General features: G+C 38.4%; 2 protein-coding genes across 3 annotated transcripts; both read left to right on the plus strand.

Moving 5' to 3' along the window:
- Nucleotides 1-641: 641 nt before the first annotated feature.
- Nucleotides 642-8,278, plus strand: LOC140236106 (transmembrane protein 26-like). Its single transcript, XM_072316081.1, has 3 exons — nt 642-1,057; nt 5,598-5,811; nt 7,529-8,278. Exons 1-3 carry the CDS (start codon nt 642-644, stop codon nt 8,276-8,278), a joined length of 1,380 nt encoding a protein of 459 aa, XP_072172182.1.
- A 7,965-nt stretch (nt 8,279-16,243) lies between these two features.
- LOC140226721 (phosphatidylinositol-glycan biosynthesis class F protein-like) lies at nt 16,244-23,144 on the plus strand. Of its 2 annotated transcripts, none has more exons than XM_072307158.1 (5): nt 16,244-16,525; nt 17,407-17,543; nt 18,420-18,536; nt 20,209-20,317; nt 20,818-23,144. In XM_072307158.1, the coding sequence occupies exons 1-5, from the start codon at nt 16,244-16,246 to the stop codon at nt 20,953-20,955; spliced, it is 783 nt and encodes a 260-aa protein (XP_072163259.1). In that variant the 3' UTR covers nt 20,956-23,144. The 2 variants fall into 2 exon arrangements, with proteins under 2 accessions (XP_072163259.1, XP_072163264.1); XM_072307163.1 differs by having other exon boundaries at nt 20,843-23,144.
- Nucleotides 23,145-24,471: the final 1,327 nt, after the last annotated feature.

Genomic DNA, 24,471 nt, shown 5'->3' on the forward strand with positions numbered 1-24,471 from the left:
GCATTTTGCTCGGAATCGGGTATTTATTGGGTAAACGGGTTTATCGAAGGACTGTGTCTGTTGAGTGAAGTGCAGCAAATCATTTGGTGGATAGCAGTTCACTGTCGGTTTTCTGAATGATTAAGAACTTCGTTGACTCTGAAATAGCAGGGGGAGCTTACATCGTTCCGTAGACCTCTATAAGCAGGATAAAACAGCGAGCAAAGGTGGGCGACAATTTTTAACATTGGTTTTGACTGGGCGATGATGCGAATGAGACCAATGAATGCTTCGGACCTGCTTCGACTCTGAACGACACTCCTGATATGAAAAGGATAAATCAATGAGCGAAGTACTTGGTGGTCCATCTGTAAAATCATATTGGAGTAAACGTGAACGTCTCATGTTTGTGTACACGAAAAGGCATTGACAAAAGTGGCGGAGTCGGGAACACATCGTTATGAAGCAAAGACGCTACAGGAAAAGTCAAAGGTAAACAACCTTCAGGAACAATGATGTAGGGGCCTAAAGGAATCACAGTGGATGAACGCGGTCAAAAGATAAGAGGTTTGGTGACACTACCCAATGTCTTTGGGTGGATTGTCACGTCACAGACATCATAAACATCATTATTTTTCTGAAGGTGAAAAAGTGTTATAATCATGGATGAAATGGACAGTGAATATAAGCATTCTGTAGAATCCGATCATGACATGTTCAGGCGGAATGCTACGAACAACATCCACGCCGACAGCCAGGAGTCCGGATACGCTTCACCAGCTCCTCGCCACAATCCAGTCGTGCTCCAGGCCGACGATGAAGCGAGCGATCGGCCAGCCAGGACACGGTCCACGAAAATGCGCCCACCAAGCTATGAGTTCTGTTCGATGAAACTGCAACGGGCATCGAAGGCCTCGGTCGTACGAGCCGCGTTCCTCTTCCACGGTCTTGCTGCGATCTTTTGCGTCGTGTACACGTTGCAGAACTCCTACTACTGGTTTCTTGGAATCGGTTTCGTCTTTCTTGCCATGGAAATGGTGCTTACATACTCTTATAATGAAGAAGGGGAGTGGAAATGGTAAGTGCTCCATACTCGCCCAATTAAAGATAATCATGCTAACTTAATTATGTATAAATATGTTAACTTTCGATGAAAAGAATAACGAAAATGATTCAGAATTGAGAGATAGTGTCCAAATAATCCTTGTCAACACTATATGGTTGGGAAAAATTCAAAGAACCATGTTAAATGCCGTGTCACATCTTTCCGGGCAAGCCTTGCGTGCGACTTGCGAAGAACAATAACTACCCGGAGGTCCCCGCTGATGACCCGCACATGACAGTACCTAGCGCGTATTTCACCCGTAGTCGCCCGGAGTTGCGCACGTAAATCCGTCTTACCCGCAACCATGTTTAGGCCCTGTCACACCTTGCGAGTGGGAATTTTTCCAGCATACCGGCCAATTTCTGAGGGCGGGCAAGGATGTGGGCGGGTTTTGCAAGTGTCTTACTTGCTGGACGCGTTCTACTTCAGTTCAACTTACGGGTATTCTGTGTGATCTGCGTGCCAGGCGCGTGGGGGCTGACAACTAAGTGAAGGAATTCCTCTGAAGGAATGGCAGAAGTCCCACAGAATGTCATTATCTTGGCCGCATTTGGGGACTGCAAAGTACCTGCGTGGGAGTTAAATTGCCTGCGAGGTGCTGCCGCTAAGGGCCTCCTCCTGGCGTTCTGCGTGGACCTCTGCGGGCAATCCCCGCGACTCACCCGGAAAAAGTTTTGGTCGTGCTCAAAACATGGCTGCGTATAAATCGGACTTGCGTGCGCACCTCCGGGTAAATACGGGCGAGATACGCACTAGGTACTGTCAGATGCGGACCAAATGCGAGGAGCTCCGGGTAGCAAATTTATTTTCCCGCAGGTCAACCCGCAAATCTTCCCCAGATACGGTATGGCTAGGCCTTGAGCATGCTCAAAACTTGTTCCGAGTCGCGGGGGTTTGGCCGCAAAGGTACACACAGAACACCAGTAGGAGACCCTTTACCGGCAGCACCTCGCAGGCAACTTCAACGCAGGTACTTCGCAGTACCCGCAACTCGCTCGTAGCAGAAAACGGATCGGTTTCAAAGTTTTCATGCACGTCACACGGAATACACGCATGTAGAAGGTGAGTAGCAAGTAAGACACAAGTGCGAAACTCGCAAACATTCTTGTCCGCCCGGGGAAATTCACCTGCGTGCTGGAAAATCCCTACTCGCAACAGGCCCGACTAGCTTGCCCGGAAAGGTGTAACACGGCCTTTAGCTGAGACCATGATGAGAACGTCTTGTACTTTATTATAACGGACTAGGCCCTACTTCTTATTTTCAAGATTGTATCCACACAATACTATATTAGGGACAATGTCATGTGTAAATTCAGAATTCAATTTTCAAAATTAGGCCTATGTGTATACCCTGACTGTGTGATTATGTCTTTTAATGCTGTGAATCTACAGATATTTAAATCATGAAATCAATACCTGACTTCATTTGATCTTGATGTTATTCTCCCATTTTAGATTGGTCAAGCAATATCATACCCGAAAAGGCATCGTAATTTGCTTTGTATCCATTTCATCGTATTTCTTCTGGTTTTTCTCATTGCAGCAAACGCTGAAAAAGTGTATAAGAGAGAATGTCTGTATAACAATTCACAATAGTGAAATTAATTGTATATTAATTCATCGATCCATGCACATAACGTCACCCCCCCCCCCCTCTTTGGATAGACAAGGAAATTTAAAAAGGCTACTATTATTTTCGTCATGGTACATGCAGGACTAACGCTCTTTTGTATAATGAGCGTTGTAAATTATTCGAGAGAAAATAATTGCCATAGTGCTGAATCCCACAGTCTTTTAATTTGTTAGCTCGAATCGTGGACTTCCAAAATAACTTACATTGCCATTTTGCCATTTTGAAAATTACAGTCTCCATTCCCAGTGGTCTTATGTTTCCATCAAAAAATTCTCAGCATGAGTTGCTCCATCGCTGCATATAATACTATGTTTTGTTTTCATGTTGCATCAGCAATCGTTGCTAATTCTAAGGTATGTACCATGTTCAGACTTGAAGTTATTTGAGCTACGCCACTGCGATGTTCAAATGAGACACAAACATACAGATAGATTTCCCTATTTCTTTTCATGTTAGTTCACACAAAACTATAAAAGCAATGTAACCATACTATTGAATGTTATGTCATGACATTTCTTTCATTTAGACATCTTCATAAGACTCATTGCTGATTTTATTCAATACCACACTGCTATCATAGTCAACGTGAACTCAATCTCTGTTAACTGTAATGTCCTACATACTAGGTCAGAATCATATTCAACCTGCACTGATCAAAGGCTTTAGTATTGCAATCTGCTACACGGAAATTTCCGTATCGATCTGTGATGACAACTTGTCTGTGGAAAATGAAATTGCATTTGAGGTGTGATCCGAACAACGACGTTAATCTCACGCCCAGCCTACCCGATCGATACTTTTGTATCCAAACTCAAGCGGTTACGCTGGATTAAACTATAGACTTGGAATTCAGCACAGTGCATCATGACGAAATTGAGTGATCCACTAACTTCAGCCTTGACTAGCTGGAATTCGACCCCTAATGATATAATGTGAATTAGATTTTTTTCGTATTAATCTGGGGGTTTTTTAGTGATCTGAACAACATATTTTGCCTAAATTCCAAGCAAGAGATAGGGAAAGAACAGGAATATTTGGGATGGAGCGGCAACATCCATTGTATTTGGTGTCCATACTGATAACTGTCATCTTTCCAAAATGTTTGGAGGCACGCAATCATTTCATTTTCTGCGTAATGGTTTGTAATATTAAATCTCAAGAAGTACCTTCATAAGCTGGGTCTGTTGGGGACTGTTGCCACGTTAAGTATGGATTCCTTGTCCAAACAATCAATGGTATATTTACGCTACATAAAAATCAGCAAAAGATATGATATGAGTCTGTCAAATGCAGTCGAAGTGTCCAAGCGTCCCGCTGAGAAATTTGCAAGGCAAAAACGCCCATTTTCTATGAACTCGATGAATATTAATTCAGTCTCGCAGTCAGGCGCTGAACAAACAAACACATCGTGAACCAGATTTTTCGATTGGTGTTTCTTGGCAACGAATTAATATCTTCTAATTATATTTTATATAGAGTGTATGTATGAAAATATGCAATTGTGAGATAAACGAACTTTAAGTTATTCATTAGTTTGTGTAATAATGAATGCTGCATATTATTAAAAAAGTTTACTTTTCTGAAAATGAAAAATTATAGGTTCGTTAATCAGAAAAAAAGAAGAGCGTAGTTACGAACCTTCGGATTTACTAACCTTATTTCGTTTTCTGATGAACAAACCTGCACAATAATGACCCTCTTTTATTTTTGGATTAACGAGCCTTCGAAATAACAAACCTTATTTCATTTGGGATTTACGAACCATCGGAATAACGAACTTTATTTCATTTTCGCAATTACGAATCTTCGGAATAACGAACTGTAACTATTTCGTTTGTTTGCTTGCTTGCTTGTAAGCACCGGTTTCCTCTCCCAATATCACTTTGACATTTCACATGCAGACAGAAAAACAAAGTCGTGATATCAACTCTTTGGAGGGTTTCAGTTTCAGTTTCGATGTACGTCATTTCTGCATTTTCCAAGAATATCATGTGTAATTTACTGTAAAATGTATCTTTTAGAATATTGTGCATAGCTTACCTGCATCGAGGGTCGTGCGGAATGGGTTTCGAGTGTCCGCTGGTTTTCGGGCCTAATAGTAATGTGAAGTTTCCGATCTCTTTCGTCTAACACTATCTTCAATCGTACTGTGCTTCCAAAACCAGCGATTACATGCGCTTAGAAACGTCAGTATCAAGCGCTATATAAGTGTTATTTATTATCTTTACTATTATCATTATTATTACTATTAATATTATCATCATTACTTATATCTTATCATCTGATAGCTGAAGTGCCTATTGTAACTGTCAAGTGTACTTTTTTTCCCCTCATAAACTGTTATTCGGACAATTTATTTTTGGCATATAGCTGATCTCTCAAATGGGATGTGTTGACTTTTACTTTTACAAGCCGGGCAAATGATTACTATATCTCAAATCTGTCAATTTTACATCCTTCTTCTAAGCAAATTCAATCTTATACATGTCAGCTACTAATAAAGGTCTCCATAATGAAAGGAAAGAAAAAGGGAAACATAAACTGCATTATACACATAAAAAAAAAAGAAGACAAACACGTGATAATATGTACAGGTATAGACAGAAACTACAGAGAGCAATAAGCATATAGTTTTCTATAATGAATTATTCATCTTGATTACTTGCCGTTTCGAACTCAATATCTTCTGAAATTGAATGCTTGTTATTATCAAAACAACAAAGCGGGATATCTAGCGACAAGGTAATAAGGCATGTAACGACCGCTTGAATATACTATGCCGTATCACGGTACACCCTATACCAACGAAGATCATAGTATCTTTGCAAGCGATACTAAAACATTTTTTTACGAATACATTTCTTGTCTGTTGACCATCAGGTTTGTACCATCGGCGTTCATCTACATGGCCATTGTCGTGCCCGTTGTGTGGTTCATGGAGCTGGGATCACTCAATCTCCGTCTCCTTGTCAAGAGTCGTGTTGGTTTGGAGGCCGAGTGCCCGGTCAGCATCAGTTCCTTACAGATTAGCGCCTTTCTCTGTCTCAACAACAATACATCACCATACGATGAAGTTGTTACTCCCGTAGAACAGGTAAGAAGCATGCACACATATTAAGGGTGGGATTTCACGGAGCACGCGAACGATTTGCGAAGGACGCCAATGACAGAATCCAACATTCGGAAAAGTTTTTCTCCGAATGTTTTCCGACAATGAAGCCGAAAACTATTCTTGCGCAATTTGTGCGAAGTTTCCACGACGTATGTGCGAATGTCGTGTGTATCATTGCTAAAGTACAGCATGTTACGTACACGAAGAACACGCGACGGAAATGCGAACAACGAAAAATTTTCAATAATCATGGGAGAAAATGTACCCGAGGAGAGGTGGAAGCTGTCTTGAGTTGAATTTTTTTTTTCTTTCCTCTATTTCTCCTTTCTTGTTCTCTCATTTTTCTATCGTGTGCTTGCCTACATTTTTTTTTCCCTAGGACCTATCTCCACTAGTAAAGCATTTGATTTTTTTTTTCAGTTCCTCCAACACATAATCTCTACAGTTCAAATGAAATTTTGCATACTTTAGATTAACATTAAGTGTATTCTGCGATTTTTTTGTATATCAAACATTTCTTTCTCTTTGTTAGTCTTTAATTTCTTTTGTTACTGTAGTTTTTAATAATTGTTTGATGTTTAGATGTATGCTAAGATTTTTATTTGTAGAAAACGTATAGGTCATACATCCCCCAAACGTGCGCTAAACGTTCGCGAGAATGTCTCAAAAGGTACGCGAACAGTTTGCGATTACGTCGTAAAATGATCGGAAAAACTTCGCAGATTTCGCGTAACATACGCGAGACATTCTCCAAAGTTTCGGAGTCTGTTTGGGGTTTCACGAACATTTTGCGAACATCGCGCGTGTCTTGCGAAGGTCTTGCGCATATGACGAGGCTTTAAAGACACTTTCGAGAACAATTCACGAGCAAATCACGACCAAGTGTGCGGAAAAGGTTCGCAAAAAATTTCAAACTTTTTTGAAATTCTCACCGAAGTAAAAACGACATTCGCGAACAATAATTGACGACGCTTCCGAACCCTCACGTTCGTTTGGCGATCTTTTGCAGACTATATACGAATGCTGGATTTTGCCATTCGCGTCCTTCGCAAATCGTTCGCGTGCTCCGTGAAATCCCACCCTAAGGCCTGTGAAGGGAGCGATGCGGGAAAGGTGTGGTGGATTCGCTGCAGCAGACACTGCTGGCGAGGTGTGTGTAAGGTTCACAAAGACAGTTATATCGCATAGCTAAATTATTTGCCTGTATAACATACCTTGTGATTTCTGCCAGAATTGGTATGTTCCATGCAGTTAAAGAGTTTATTTGATTCTATTTTGTTTCATTTATTTTTTTAAAACTCTGTCCTTAATTACTACTGTTGGGAACCAATGTCTTCTGAGACGGCGAGCAGAAACCCTTTGATGTTATTCATATATTCAAATGCATATCAGACGAATATAAATACATATTAATGTAATACAATAGACCCATATGTCACTTATAGAGATACGTGGTATCTGTTTTCGTTACTTAAAAACAACCGGGAATTCAGCTTTGGTGTAGTTTCAAGCTACAGATCTATGAAGTTGCCAATCATGGTTGCAAAGAAGACCTACTTCCATTAGATTGTGTTCCTGTTTATTAACTGTCAGGTTTAAACTGCGAATGAGAAATGCACTGCTGCGTGGCGTCATATCACCTTTATAAAGATCATAACATAAACATTCTATCTTCTTGTTTCGTCTTTTTCCTTCACAGAGGGTGTACGAAATGCAGCAGTTGTATTCCACCACCCTCCAGCAAACTCTAATGCTGATTCTCATCTTAGGTCGCTGGTTGATGCCGCGCGGTCAGCTGACACGTGACCAGCTATCTCAACTGCTATTGGTCTACATCGGTATGGCGGCAGACATGCTGGAGTTCTCGCTGGAGACTCTGAAGCTTGAGGCCATCGCCTGCATGAGGGACATGTTCTACGTCATCCTTGGCATCTGGAGTTGGAGCTTGTTGCAGTTCACTCTCGGCTTGACTGCGACAAAGGCAAGGAAGCGCCGAGTGTTCGGCAAGGTCGCTAGGCCTCCGGAAGACGAGACCGCTCGCCAAGAGGAAAAAAGGCGAAACAGCATTCTGGGGCGGGCAGCGATATCTCTGTGGTGCTGTGGCACAGAAACCTGGGCGCTGATGACCAGCGTGATCCTGCAGGACGGACCCTATCTTGTCATTAGACTCTATCTCATTATTCGTTTTAGCATTTTCGATCAATCCATGATCTTTTTTACGTGCAAGAACATGCTGTTGCTAGTGCTGCAGTTCTATCGCCTCTACGTGGTAATCACCGAAACGCAAAAAGCGCATGCACAGAGTTCATTGCGACGCCGACAGTCCATGCTTCCAATGACGAAAGCACGGTCCGATGATATGCAAGGGCGTTGGCCGCAGAATGGGAGTGTCTATGCAATTCATCCTATTCCACGGGCCAATGGCGAAGTAGAAGTTGGTGTGCGATAGACATCGTTGAAGATGGATCCCTTGCTCTTGCAATGTTTATAAAAAGCTATTATTGATTTCAATGAAAACAGATTTCAAAGAGTCCAGCGTCGGTGTTTAGAGTTTCAGACAAATAGTTTATCTCTCGATAGCAAATTGAGACTTTTGTCCAATAGAGCCCCTCATGCTGGGAGTCAGGCCATAGCAATGTACATCCAAGTAATGGGAGTGATAACGAAAATACTGCAACGAAAAAAAAAAAAAAAATCAGAACGCCGAGATGCGATGAAGTAGCAGGGCCTACCTATCAGAAATAAGAGAATGTGAAAATGGGCTTCTTAAACTCTAACTTGACTCTTCTTGATTACGTGCTTAGGGGAAACATTCGCAAATGAAAATGGACTCCATGCTATTTATAAACGCATTCGTTTCATTTTTTTTTCAGGTCTTGTCGATCAGAACTGAAGTGAATTGAAAAGATAAGTACTGGAGTGATCACATTTACATCACGCCCTTATTTCCGTTAAAGTATATAGAAAGATCTCTGAAGATCAATTTGATCACGATGTAAAGGACAAAAATGTGACTTTTGACGACTTTCAATATAATGATGTCCTCCGTGTGGATAACCTAGCGTGATAATAGGGAGCTTTAGATTTTAGACGCGCGGACATTCAGAGGGAAAAAACATGTTCTGAGCGTGCGCAGAAGCGCGCGTCAAGTCGATCAATTTTTAGCTTGCGTCGCCTGAGTTTTTCACTACGCGTACTGGGCTATTTTTACGTCCGCACAGTTTGCAACGTGGAGAACTACTTCATGCACCGATCATTATGGGGGCGCGATTTTGTTTTTTATACGTTGCGTCCCAGCGTGATCTAAAGCTACTTTTCAACGCGACGCAGGGGAGAGGAGAACGTCCAGCGCACTCGTCGTCTCAAACGTCCGCGCGTCAAAATCTAAAGCTCCCTAATACCAGACAGGCGGATCGAACACCCGCCTTCGTTGAGAAAATAATGTGCTATCAGGCCTATTAGTTGCTGGATTGTACAGGTGTATTAATATGACATTGAATGGGGTGATCAATCGACTTTGGCGTCATTACATTTCGTCGGTTAATTACGTTCATGGAAAATTATAACTGAAGGTCATCAGAGTGATTATTGAAGTGGTGATTATGAAGATCGGAATTTGGTATCACACATGGTATATTACATGATTAACTTCATGATTATGACATGATTAAGTTAATGTGGCTTCTATAGCTCCTTTTCAAAAATTGTAATGTCTTTGTTTCCTACAGTGCGTACACATTAAGTTTTGTTGTTGATACAGTCCTGTCGTTTCCAGGATACGAGAGATATAGCTCCAAATGCACGTTGCTTCAGCATTTTCAACCTGTTGACTGCATGTATATAGAAAAGAGCAGAGTATAATTAAACATGCAAATATGTCACTTAACCCTTCTACTATCTAGATTTTCCTTTGACTCGCAGTTTATCAGTTACTCTGCGCAAGAAAGTTAAGTGTCTGTCCGATGCCGAGGAAAATATGTACTCTTTATCATCGATAATGTTAATCATCAGTAATTATGAGCTTTCATTCAGTTAATGCAAAGTAATGTTGACTTTCAATCTGTCATGTTTCCCAAATTACTTTGAGTTAAATTGCACTTTAACTTATCATACAGAAAAAACAAACTTATTTCAGAGAAAGGAGTAAATCAGTCAATGTCAGATTACAAGAAGGATATCAGTTGAGATTTAATTAAAAAGTTATCATATTGTACAAAATATGCATCGATGTGAATTGGTCTAACTAACTAACATTGGGTGATTAAAATTTCGGTGCTGGTGCTAGTGTCATCTCCCATGCAACAGCGCTAAAGGGAAATGAAACTGAATTATCCATATGTCAATTGAGTGAATACAGAAATATAAAAAGAGAACATATCAGTGAAGTTAGAAGAAAATCCAACAAGCCGTTCAAACTTTATGATTGCTAGATAAAAAGACAACAATTCGCGATGTAGTAGCATCGAACTTGAAGTCATCCAATGCACATTACAGATGAATCAACTATTAAAGTGCTTGATACAATACATGAGAAAGTGTGGTGAGCTTTCGTCAATCACTTTGCTGTAAAGGAAGTGAATTTTTTTTTTTTGTGTATGTGCGTAGGTGTTTGTTTCTTTGTTTGTTTGCTTGTTTGTTTCTTTGTTCCTTTACGGACTGAAAACAGTAACATCTATGACAGGGCCCTTTGGTAGGACAGTGACGGCACTGAAGAGGCTATATATTTGCTAAAGGAGACCATGTTATTTTTAGTAGTATTATTTTTATTGTTATTATCATTGTTACCATTATTATTCATGTCTTTTATTAATCAAGTCTTTTAACCGTGAGGAATTAGATCTTGATGTAGTAAACGTTGGAACATTAATCGTCAACGGAATCAAAGGGTGTTCGAAGTTCTTGCTTAAACCAATATACATCATGACACTTTCATACTACATTATTATGAGCTGACACGATCAAAACTTGGCCCATATAATTATTTCAAAGAACACTTGTTTGTTTTTTCCTAGAAACAAGATAAATGGGCAATAGCTCAGTATTGTGGCGGGAAAAGATTGTAAAAAGTTCACGAAAATAACTTTTTCACAGCGAGAGTCGAGTAATGCCTTCTTCTCGTTTACATGCGTCTTGCTCTCGTCGTGTGTCTTACATTCGAGCAAAACATCGCAAAAGTGTAAACAAAAACGTGACATTTCATCGTGGAATCAGCGTATAGATTTCTAACATCGAGTGATACCGAAAACGTGCAATCACTTTTCATTTTTTTGTCTACCCCACTTGTGAGCAATATATTATAATATAGTAGAGGTATAGCAAACGCAGACCAGGCGTGGACCGGGGAGATGTCCATGATATATCGCTGGTGACCTTGTACATAGCAGTAGCTCATGAAACCCGTCATCCAATCGATTCGGAAGTGTCGTCATCTATTCGACACCTCCACGACATGTGTGAAGCGCCATGGTATGTTGTTTATCTGTGATTTTTTTTTTTTTTCATGTCTTGTAGAAGCCATATAACTGGATTTGTTCAACGGGAATCTCACGTTTCATATGCTTTGAGTAATTATATTATTCTCATCTAATTCCATCATTCCATTGTTTGAACGATTTCTACAGTTTAGGCCTATACCTTCCGTATGTAATGGATAAATGAAAATTTGCAAGCAGTGTCCACATCGGAAGTGAGTTTTTCTATTAAAGATAAATGGCGTCACTGGTCAGCTTTCAGGATAAAAAATCACAAACTACATAATATTTACTCCTGAATGAAAACAGTAACTCGTGGGTGACTTCTCTCTCGGAGGCAACGATCAAAATATGAAATCGAAACACCAGTGGATCGAGGGTATTTCATTCATGGGACGTGATGATAATTCTTAAAAGCAAAGCTTTATGTGCCTTCTATTTGCAAACCAGTGGCGGATCCAGAGGAGGCGCACCGGGCGCGCGCCCCCTCTTTATATTTTGTTAAAACAAAATAGATAAAAAGAAAAAAAATGAGATGAAACCCGGAAGTAGCAACAAAAATATTATTTGCGCCCCCCCCCTTTACGAAATTCCTGGATCCGCATCTGCAAACTGTAACTGATCTGAAAAGTATATGGGTTAATGTTCCTGAAGACAAAGTGTGTTTATTTAGGATTGTGTATGTGTGTCTTTGTTTACTGTTTGTTTGATCGTCCAACTTCTCCTGTAAGACGACAGGAATACCATCTCCAATGACAGCTCCATGACTGCAGGTGAGAAACCTGTGTTTCCGTCTTCACCCACTCAATAATCAAATTTGTCTGTTTAATTTAGTTTTCATCTTCCCTGATGATAACACAGAGAAGGCAAAACTTATGGAATACTTAAAAGAATTCAGTAATTCTTATACATGTAATTCTTATGCACACTATTATGTAGATAAAAAATCAAAAACGAAATCAACGTTACCATTATTGTTTATAGTTGTTTTCAATAGTTGTTTTCAATATTTTAGGTATATCCGTACCCACTCACCTCTCCATTTACAGCAGTCTTGCATTTCATATGAAAGAAATACAACTTTATAGCATGAACCACTGAAGCCTGGATTGAAAACGCAGTGAATATATTTTCCATAAAAAACTGTAACAGTAACTCATCGATTAATTTAGAAGCTTGCTCTACACAAATGCAAAGCAACCCTTGCACACAGGTCTCGAATTTGCACAGGCAGAGAAAAATTCCCCGGCTGATCGAGTGGGTTTTTTTTTCAACTCTTCCAGAGCGATAATAACAACAATTCATTAGTAATTTCAACTTTAACAATATCTTAAAACAAGCCTTCTTTTTCCTCCTCTTTCTGTTCTAAAATCACATTTCTGTTTTATTGTCAGGGAAAACGAAATACATAACAGGAAGCAGACCTATATCAATGTACTTACATCATGACGAGCGGTTGCGAAACACACACACACACACACACATACACATACAAAGACCTTGAAATTAAATAATATCAACGAAGCGTTGCCCTAACTGAAATTATACGATATCAACAGAATTTAAAGAACATAAGATACTGTGGTTATATTTTCATAGATAAACATCCAGTCAGAGTAGGTCAAAATCTACATCTCAAGTGCTACCAAATTTCAAATTAAACTGTTATCATTAGATCATCAGCATAAATAATTGATCTTTATCATTCTGATGAATGCCATATTTTATGTAAAAAAAAACATTCTTTGAATATGATAATTACTGTCATGTGACATAATTATTATGAAAAAAACCCACTATAATACACTCAAGCAAATTATTATATTGCCATCAAACGTAATGTATAGAAACAGCTATACGTTAAATCATCAAAATGAGGTGAACGTGACATGTTATAACAAACTAAAGTAAAGCTTTAAAATATCTAAAAAGTACTCCTCTTTATCAATCATAAACCCAACATTAGAGAAACAGCTGGGCTGCCACTCTCAATGTCGTAATCAACTTGTACACTATTATTATCTCTCAGTCAAAATTGGATAGAAGTATTTTGTGGAATACGATTTAGACTTTTATACTTGTGCAACTTGATAATCTTGAAATTGGGGGCAGAGGGAACACATTATGCATCTTATAGTGCTCATGTCAATGAGTCCTGTCAAGGGGGTGAAATTGGACCCATGACGAGATGAAAACAGATTGCCCCCAACCAAGCTTTCCAACTTGTGGACCCAAACAGGCCGCCACTGTCACTATCCCGGATATCGTTGCTTCTTTACTAAGTTATTGACATTATCAATTAACATATCTACATAAATACCTACACATGCAAGATGTCACTTCGCTGCACAAATTCAGTCAGCAAGGGTCCAGTAAAGACATGTAGGCAGAATTTGCACATTTTACCAAGGGGGGGGGGGGGTCCTAAGATAAAATTGAATATCTCTATACAGATTTAGGTAATGGATGATTTTGCAACAAAATAATTTTGAAATTGAATCCCATCCAACCAACTCCCACGGGGATGCAGCCAGGACACTGCTCTGTATTTCGTTACAAACGTGTCAAAATACAAAGTGAATTTTTTGAATTTTTATTATCAGGTAAAAGAGCAAATATCTATCATTCTTATCTCAAAGCATCCAAAATTTAGGCTACAGCTCGATATTTCGAAGGTCTGTCGTTCATTCGGTTCGTTATTTCGAAATGTCTATTCTTAAAAAAAAAGGAAAAAAAGTTCGTTCATCCGAAAATAAAAGAAGGTTCATTCATCCCAAAATGAAGACGGGCTCTTTAATTCTAAAAATGAAAAAAAAAAAAGAAGGATTTATCAATCCGAAAATCAAGTAGCGCTCATTAATCCGAAACTAAAGGGGATTCGATACTCCGAAAATAAGATAAACATCTTTGAGTTGAAAACGTACTGTGCCGTAATTCAAACGGAAAATATGATATACTATAGGGATGTTGACTCTTTCCACCTCCCTGGATGTAGGCCTATAACGTAGTCTCAGAGGAGGAGGATACATTCCTGGGCAAAACGTATTTTGCCTCAAGCAGCTGGGTAAATAGATATCTGATTCCTGAAGAATGTTGATGTGCTTTCCTCCTTGAAACACCTAGTTCCTCATTCCTCTAAGTCCTTCTTTCCCTTTTTATCTTCTTCTTCCTTCTTTCGCCCTCCTCCTCCTCCTCCTCTAACGGCCTCCATCTTCATCATCATCATCATCATCATCATCATCATCATCATCATCATCATCATCATTATCGACATCATCATCATCATTATCGACATCATCATCATTATCATCATCATCAACATACCATCATCAGAGCATACAAAATTGAGACAAGGGTGTACCAACGAAAAAAGAAAGTGATAGAAATAACAAACAAATAAAAAAACCATGATATATATTTAATAAACAGTACATCTCAACTGAAAAAATATAATCAATAAACTTCATTCCATTTTCGCACCCATGCAATCTCCCTTTCTGACGAGCCTGTTGGTAAATAATGCATAATTACTACGTACGGGTAATGAGTCATTTGATGAGTTTCCTGGCATCCATGCATCACCGACTCGGCGTCCGATTGACTCCTCTTCAGAATGAGACTTGTAACTAGTGGTATAAATATATCCTGGGACCATTTTGCATGCATAGACCCACAAGGCAACTCAAAATCAGGTTTTACAGAGTAGCTTTCTGTAAGTTGGTACATGCGTAAAGTCCGTATAGACAGTACATGCCGCGATGAGGGGATCCAGAGTTTTCAAAGAGATTTTCCTCCTATGCTCTTTGAGAGTTTTTACATCACACTAGGCATGAGGTTGTCTGTTCCTCATGGAGTGATGAGATAAATAATCATCAATGGTAACTCTTCCCCAGGGGAGGGTACATAGGCCTACATGTAGTATGGTCACTACATGGTCATTCCCCCTAGTTTTGTAGCCATCCATGTAGGCCTACTCCGCGAAGTAACCTATAATCCCAATCTAAAGCTCACTCCGTTATCTGGCTTTGAACCAAACCGAAAGCTGTACACGTAAAACTTCTGTCGTGATGTAGTGATGATTAATTAGCTCACATTTCTTTGCATAGCAGCTCGTCGACATATTTTCAATTATCTCTTTCATGGAATATATGAAGGGTTTGTTTGCAAAAACCGATAAGTCCATTTTTGAAGATTTTGAAGTACGATCTCTGTCATAAAATACAAAATAATACCTTTTAAAATGATATATTGGTCACTCCATATAAAGGTATATTTTTGAAGTTATTGTCAAAAGAAGCAAAATTTTTCTTATTATTCTCTTTATTTTTCTTGACCTTTAATCGCAAATATCTCCATTTGGCAAATATGGACTTACCGGTTTTTGCAAACAAACTCTTCATATACAGGGCTGCCAACATTGGAAACTACTTGAGAGTGAGACTCCCATAGGCCAATGCTATAATTTTGGAGTCAAAATGAGTGAGATCAATAGAAATGCATGCAAATGAAATAAAGTTTTAGAGTGAGAAAGGACCAAAATGAGAGAGTCTCACTCTCAATGAGTGAGGGTTGGCAGCCCTGAATATAGTTGATGAAAGATCAAGAACCTCATTCGTCAAGGCAACATAACCAGTGGCACATGTACTATTATATGGTGCTTTGCAGTTCTGGCGGGTACAAACTCTCATAGTTTGCCACTCAGTATTAATACATACTCTCATCGTCAGGCTATTATTAAGTTACATTTTCAAACAGAAGCAGAAAAAAAAAATCACTTGTAATTACAATTATTTTATTCATAATGGAGATGTTAATTAAGTCATCGGAGTGCAAGGCAGAGAACAAGACCACAAAGAAGGGGAGAATAATGTATGACCATCCAGCTAAATCTGCTACTTCTTTTGTCGTTAGAGGGCGTTTGTGATGCCTGGAGTTACACGAAGATGGCAGCCTCCAGTCTTTCTATGTCGTCCGAGCGGATGTCACGGAAATACGTAAAATCACTATTTTACGTTCTTATAGTGTTCTCATTATTTCATCTAGTGTCAGTTTTGATTGTTCTTGTTCCAAATGGAGACAGTTTGTTAATATTATACCCGTTATCAACGCTTAAACCGTGGTGCATATTGTATGGTGTGCTGCAATGCGTTGGAAGTTGGCACTTATCGCGTTCACATCCACGGGACGACGCTGATTGCGGCGGCCTGAGCTCAAGCGGTGGAAAGGTATGCTCATCTCGCTAGCGGTTAGCGGCTTTCCGGCCCTATCACTGGCGTCTGGTCGGGCTACTTACATCAAGTATTCAAAGACTAAATGTTTCACCCCTTTTCAAAATGGGGCATTCTCTTGAAATAGGCCCGACCTGATATTACGGCGGCTTACCAGCAAAATGGTAAAATAGAATAAATATACTAGATTCATGGAGGTACAAACGTTTGTAGCTCCAGACCATGATTCTATGGAAGATTCGTATGTAAACCTAAAGTACAATAGGCCAGGCTAGCCCGACCAGACGCGCTGTGTTTACAGCGACGAAGCTGTGTATGATTTAGTTACGTATAACCTAGTAAAGCAACTAGTCTTTTCTGTATTTATGAATGGGGTGATTATTAAACAAGGGAGGGTGGATGATCAAAAAGTAAAAAGAAGTATGAGTATGGGTCCTCACTCATAGTTAAGCACTGTGTGGACACAAAAATCAACGCACTCAAAGGGGCAGGAGTTTAACCTCAAGGTTTCCTAACCTCCAGGTTAAGCTTTGTTGTGTGGACGCACGTCGAAGTTAGGGGGCAAGAGCTTAACCTCGAAGTTACGTTCAGACGACAAGCCCTAATAGGGCTTGTCGTCTGAACGTAACTATTGTTTGCCTTTACAGCGGGCTTTATAGTCCCACACATCGAAGTTTAAACTTTATACAGCGATTTAGAATGTTCCCCCAGCCATACTGAAAGAAATGCCAATGAGTCTGTAGTTGATCCTAGATAGTTAAAAAAAAATTTAAAGACCCCAGAAACTATATCGAAAGTAATGAACAATGGAAGATTTCATGTGCATCATGAAAGTTTTGACAATGATTCTGATGTACTTTAGTTGTTTTGCCCCACAGAGTCTGAAGGGACCACATGCCATTTTGCATTTCATCACATCAACAATCAAGACAGCTCTGAAATATGGACTGCTGCTGTGCCTTAGCTCCATACTCTTCCACACTGTGGCTGTGCTGTATGGAGCTCCACTCACAGAGTAAGGCATCTAGTTGGTGGCGCTAACATGTACACTGTATATACACAGGATATAATTTTTGCATTTCCTGCTTTATGAAATGAAATAATGTAACCTAACCTCAGTAACTGAACCTTATGTATAGTGATACTGCATATACATTCATGAATGTGAAATTTTGTGCTTCAGGTCGAGTAATTTTAGTGTCATATTTTTTTCTTTTTGCAGTTGCTGAAACTGCTTTGATTATCTGTTAAATGTGGAATTTTCAGGACTTTCCATGTCATGATAGTTCCAGTGTTAGGCTTCCCTTGATATTCCTACAGTCAAGAATATTACCATAGCAAATTGCTATGCATATTAGATATGACTGCTATACAAAATGTAATTTGTATAGCAATTTCATTTCATACTTGTAGAATAGTATACCAATTTGTGCAAAATATTTGTTCATTGACTTAAATTGCTATTCAAAGTCAAGAAAGGAAATTATTCCCTGAAATATCAACTAACATCATTTTTAGTTTAGTTTTTTTTTGTTTTTTGAAAAAGCAAAAGAAAGTGCTCCTTTGACTAAAAAAACATATTCATTGCAAAATGATAAGAGCTTTAGAGTGGTTGGATGTGAAATATACCAGTACTATTTCTTCAGAAATTGCAATTTGTGTGTAGACTGATTGGAGATGTGTGACACATTGACATCTAATCTTTTGTCTGTCATTTTGCAAAATCATATGAAAATATGAAAGCATGAAATTGTTTATCTTTCTTATTTTTGTCTTGTATTCAAACACTTTTCTTCATTTACATGTAAGATAAATCTCTATCAAAGTTAACTTGAATATGGATTAGAGAGTTTAAGTACCTACATGTATCTGCATGTTTGTGTACAACCAGATCAGTCCAGGAAACTGCCATCTTTGCAGTGCTCCTGACCACATTGGTTGCCCTACCTACATTCTTCATGATTGGAACAGATGGTGAACAGCTCAACAGGATATTCAAAACCAGAAAGTATGTCAAATAATGAAGAAATTATGTTTTTCGTTGTAAGAACAGTAATGATGATTGTTTAAAAGCAAATGTAAGGAACTTGATCGCTGGTTTCATGAAAAAATGTTCTTCATTAAATTCTCCACTCTTTTAGTCAACTTCATATCGTCGCTGGGGTGATAAGACCTTGTACTGTATCTGCAATTTTGGTGAAAATGAGTTTTATGGATTAATGGTCAAATAATGGGTTAAGTGATGTCCTGTCCAATTCCCAACTGTCTTACTCCAAAAATGAAGCCACCACAGCATGTCAAAGGAAAGGCTATCCCATTTGCCACAGTGCTTTGGCCGCCATGTTTTTTGGCTCTCCTGAACATTTGACATTTTGTAGATACGAGGTCTTATCACCCCAGCGACGATATAAAGTCTTTGATTCTTGTGACCCACTTACTGACCATTCTAATCTGTATTTTTATGGTTTCATCTGAAACCATTAACCGCAATGTGTGAAATTAATAAGTAATCTTCCAATAACCAATAGTTCTGATGTTGTACAGTTTTATTGTCCCCGCCGAACGAGTTCGAGCAGGGGACTATGAAACGGGCTCCGTACGTGTGTGTGTCCGTGTGTCCGTCCGTGCGTCCGTGTGTGCGTCCGTGTGTGATCAAAATCTTCAATTTGCTACTTCTCTGTCATTTATGAGCCAATTTTGATTCTGTTTGCTTTATATGATAGCACTACATGGGAGCTCTGAAACTTCTACACAGAATTTCAGTCGTGACCTTTGACCTTGACCTTTGACCTATATTGTACATTTTGCTACAAAATGCTACTCCTTCGCCATTTCTAACCCGATTTCGATTCCGTTTGCTTTATGTGATGGCACTAGGTGAGGGCTTCAAAACTTCTACACAGAATTTTGACCTTTGACTTCTTTGACCTTTGACCTTGATTTTTGACCTGTATGTACATTTTGCTACAAAATGCTACTCCTTCGCCATTTCTTACCCGATTTCGATTCCGTTTGCTTTATGTGATGGCACTAGGTGAGGGCTTCAAAACTTCTACACAGAATTTTGACCTTTGACTTCTTTGACCTTTGACCTTGATTTTTGACCTGTTTTGTACATATTGCTACAAAATGCTACTCCTTCGCCATTTCTTACCCGATTTCGATTCTGTTTGCTTTATGTGATGGCACTAGGTGAGGGCTTCAAAACTTCTACACAGAATTTTGACCTTTGACTTCTTTGACCTTTGACCTTAATTTTTGACCTACATTTTTTGTACATTTTGCTACAAAATGCTACTCCTTCGCCATTTCTTACCCGATTTTGATTCCGTTTGCTTTATGTGATGGCACTAGGTGAGCGCTTCAAAACTTCTACACAGAATTTTGACCTTTGACTTCTTTGACCTTTGACCTTGATTTTTGACCTACAAATTTGTATATTGTACATTTTGCTAAAAAATGCTACTTCCGGCGGGGACATATATTACGCACCGCGTAATTTCTACTTTTCTTTGTTTAATATACAAATTTGTAGTTGTTCGAATTGGACATATTTGCCCTACTGTTTTAAAGATAGGAATCCCTATTTTGCCTTTAAAAAAAAAAATTGTTTTTTAAAAACTATTTACTTTCAATAATTATATGAGCACAAAGAATGTGATCTTTTTGTGTGTTGTCAGACTTCAAGCTGGAATTGAGACTGGTCTGGTGTACATAGTTGTAGCTAGTCTGCTGGGAGCATGGCTTGGAGCTTTTCCCATCCCCCTTGATTGGGATCGTCCATGGCAGGTGAGGTGGAATCAAACAAGTGTGACCAAGATTTCCATGTTTAGTTACCCATTGAATACCATCAAGGATGATACACAGGTTTTATTGGCAAGAACTCTCACATTTACATGTCTAGCCCTCATATTCATTGCAAGATCTATTTGTGTGTGTACGTGGGGGGGGGGGGGATGAACCCTATACTCCTTGACATGCTGCTGAGTTTTCAGCCAGTGGTAAAGTTGTAAGTCGTAATCATCTAGTGCTGGATGTATAAGTAATAGAAATTGACTGTAGAAAAACATTTATTGACAGATAGACTAGTATCAGCTGGGGAACTGTGGAGGATTACCTAAAATGAATGGAATCAGTCATACTTATACAGCTTGCCAGTGATTTGAAACTGGTATATAAATACTAGAAACCATGACTGTCACTTAGCTTTGCAAGCATTCTTACATTGTATATAATATTTCTTGTCTATTTCTTTTTCTGTAATTTCCCCATATGTGAAATTATTTCAGAAATGGCCCATTTCATGCTGCATAGGTGCTCTTATTGGCCATGCTGTTGGGCTGGGTGCAGCAGTGGTACACTGTGGGCGCATGTTGAGCACAGAGGTGGTGGATACAGCCTCGGACAGAAAGAGCAAAAACTTTTAGCCCAGAGACTCAAGGACTTGAAATACACCCATGGTACATCCCAGTTCCAAATAGGTGCATGTGTATTTGTGCATTATTCAAAAGGCGTAGACTTGTCTTGCAGACTGCAAACCAAGCTTTTGAATTTGTGTTGTCAACAATAAAATATTCCTGTTATTGAGAGAATGGACAGATGTGATAGTGGAAGAGACTTCTGTTTTGTCTAAAAGATAGTTCCCAATTTGTTTGTTGTTTGTGTGTTTTGTTTTGTCCTGTTTTGTTTTTTGTTTTTATGCCCCCACCCACACATAGTGTGTATTGGGGTGTGTAGGAATCACTCTCGGGTCAGGTGTCCAGGCGGTTGGTCAGGCAGTCAGTTGGATGCAAAATCTTGTAGTTCGGATGCTGTGTCAGGAAGGGGTCACATTGTTAAAGTTGACATCTTCATCTTTGGGTTCAGTGATATTACAGTGGACTCCTGTTATAATGAAGTCCTTGGGACTTGCAACTTTCTTTCGTTATATCGAAATTCCGTTACAACCCAACAAATAGACAGTAGAAATACATAGAGTGGATAATGTTGTGGCCTGAATTTTTACTTCGTTGTAACCGAAATTTTGCTATAACTGTTTTCGTTATAACGGGAGTGCACCTTATGTTCTTGGTAGTGTCAGACTTTATGAAGAATTTATTGCAGAGGGAGTTTTATTTGACTGAAAGAAAACATTTACTTTTATTCAATTTTAGTACAAGAAAGAAAAATGTTAAAGGTACTATCCATAGAAATGTAATGAACATGACACTCTCAGCTAATAGTAATTGTAATACGTGTAGCATCCTTTGTCATGGTTACTGTGATGTATCTTGTCTAAAAATCCTTGTAGTTTTTTGTGTGAATTGATACAGTGAAAACTCGATATAAAGAGATTTGACATAACAAAGTACACGTATCTTATCTATGTAACAAACTTATTTCTCCGGTCCCAATGAATTTAAATCCTTTGTTTTGTATTGTTTATTGACTACTGATATAACGAAATAGCTGATACAGAGAACAAAATTCTGTTAATTGTCTTGGTCCCAAGGATCTTTGTTTATTGAGTTTCCACTGTACTGATTTTACATGTTTTCTGTGAAGGAATATTTTTGAAGTGCAGTTTCCTGTGCTTTTCATTATGGCTTTGATAGATAAAGTGTCAAATACTAGAAGTTTCCTTAAAATTGGGCATAATATTATGGAACTAAATAATAATGTGTTCTTTAGGAATCAGAAAGAAATATAGTTATCCTTTACATCAAATAATTCTTGTGTTTAAACCAAAACTGTGAAAAATTTCAGGCTTCAAAAGGGTTGTAATCACTAAATTATTGTTCAAAAATATGCATTTTTTGTTTTGATTTTTTTTTTCATGAAAACCTCAGATGAGAGATAAGTAAGGTGATGGGAAAAGGAGGCCCAGTTTGAACCGTTAGTCCACAACATGATGAGACAGTGGGGTTGTGTTTATGACCACACAGACTTTTGTGAACAGAGGTGGAACATTGTTGAGAGACTTGGCATTAGCCCTAGGGGAAAAAAAAAAATCTTGTGCAATAGCATTGTGTGTTTATTGGTTTGAGAGAACCCAGGATATTGTGACAAAGCCAAAGTATACATAATGTCACCGTAGTTCCTCGCAGTATGTAACCTTATTGTTGACAAAACACATTGGCTCATGGATGTAATCAGTATTTAATTTTATGGGTTAAAACAGAAATCTTCTTGTTTAGAAAGTAAAAAAGTGTATGGGAAGGGGCTCATTGCCATGATGGTGTGCAGATGTTTAAAAAATTTGTCAGTGTGACAGGCGAGTGACTGAATGTACATTTTGTGCATAGCCTGCTTGTAAGGGATTGCATGATGCTTCAGAGGGAGTACACTGAGATATTTCATGTGTGTGACGTTGAATGCATGACCATGTAGAGTATCTCATCCTATGCGAGTGTAGGAATGCTACATGGTGCTGGTAACTGTCTTGCAACTACATGTACATGTATGTATATATCTGCAGTTTTTAATAAAATGAACCTAAAATCAATCTCCGAATTCTGAATGTGTTGACAATCATTGTTGGTAGAGTTGTGGTTTGAAATGGTTAATGTTGTTTATCAATTTCTCCAAGTGAATATTTGATTTCATAATGGACTGAAGGTCACACACCTTACTTTGATTTGCACATTGGTCCATTACTTGAAATACATTGTAATACTTTGACAGTGTGAGACACACTAGCATACTCGTCGCCTGGGCGACAAAACCTCGTATCTACAGAATGTCAAATGTTCAGGTGAGCAAAAAAACATGGCAGCCAAAGCACTAAATCAAATGGGATAGCCTTGCCTTTGACATGCCATGAGGGCTCTATTTTGAGGGTAAGGCAGTTAGGATGTGGACAGGACATCACTTAACTGATTATCTGACCAAAAAAAAAAAAAAATAAAAAAAAAATAAATAAATAAATAAATATATATATGTATATATATATATATGTATATATATATGTATATATATATATATGTGTATATATATATATATATATACATATATATATATATATATATATATATATATATATATATATATATATATATATATATATATATATATATATATATATATATACATGTATATATATATATATATATATATCTTTTCACCCAAATTTGAGATGCATGTATCAGGTCTTGTCACCCCAGCAACAATATGTCCAAAATAATTGTGAGTGATTTAACAGATATGAAATTACCGTGCACAGTATCAAAAGCGTGTCCTTGAAGAAACAAAACTCCAACATAAAGCACTGACTACAGCCGAAACACAAGTACACTGTAGTAATAAGTAATGATTAGTCTTTATGGTATTTTTCTTTGTTGACATTGGGAGGCTGGCAGATGCAGCCCACTTTACAAATTGTATCTACATGAGGCTTCTGTATTTGCCCACTGATGAAAAATTCTGATCCATAAAGATTGAGTTTCCTTGTAGAATTGTAATGGCCTGTATTTTAGCAGTATCTGCAGCTATACTACATGTCTTTTAAAAAGTGACAGAAAAAAAAAATTGTGAATGAGTTTTTCCAGATTGGTCATGTGACACAATTCTGTGATTTTCAAAAAAACAAATTTGTGTGGAATGTTTTTATGCACTCACTCATAGCATCAAGTACATTTGTGCAAGAAAGCTGATCACCAACTATGAGAAGTTATGACCACATTGACAATTTTGAGTTCACTCTTTTCCTTGTCTTAGTGAATACATACATTACTGAGCTGCTACAGATATACATGCACTGTAATGCACACATTACAAAACATGCACACATACAAACACACCCACGCACACACATATGCATACCCAAAAAACTGTATGCACTTGAATAGAGTCTTAATTTTTATGTACAATTTTGCCATCTTTTAGTTCCCATTGATTTCCTAATAATTTAGGACATATACATGCTGAATACATTGAAAGTAGCAAAAGATTTAGAATTCCCCTTC

This window comes from Diadema setosum, chromosome 1 (genome assembly GCF_964275005.1).
Source record: "Diadema setosum chromosome 1, eeDiaSeto1, whole genome shotgun sequence".
NCBI lineage: Eukaryota > Metazoa > Echinodermata > Echinoidea > Diadematoida > Diadematidae > Diadema > Diadema setosum.

Excerpts from the sequence above, each read along its gene's own strand:
- LOC140236106 (XM_072316081.1), top strand. The coding sequence starts at position 642 with ATGGATGAAATGGACAGTGAATATAAGCATTCTGTAGAATCCGATCAT. Across the intron at positions 1,058-5,597 it reads GAAGAAGGGGAGTGGAAATG|GTTTGTACCATCGGCGTTCA; the intron begins GTAAGTGCTCCA and ends GTTGACCATCAG. Across the intron at positions 5,812-7,528 it reads TTGTTACTCCCGTAGAACAG|AGGGTGTACGAAATGCAGCA; the intron begins GTAAGAAGCATG and ends TTTCCTTCACAG.
- LOC140226721 (XM_072307158.1), top strand. The coding sequence starts at position 16,244 with ATGGCAGCCTCCAGTCTTTCTATGTCGTCCGAGCGGATGTCACGGAAA. Across the intron at positions 18,537-20,208 it reads AGGATATTCAAAACCAGAAA|ACTTCAAGCTGGAATTGAGA; the intron begins GTATGTCAAATA and ends GTGTGTTGTCAG. Across the intron at positions 20,318-20,817 it reads ATTGGGATCGTCCATGGCAG|AAATGGCCCATTTCATGCTG; the intron begins GTGAGGTGGAAT and ends AAATTATTTCAG.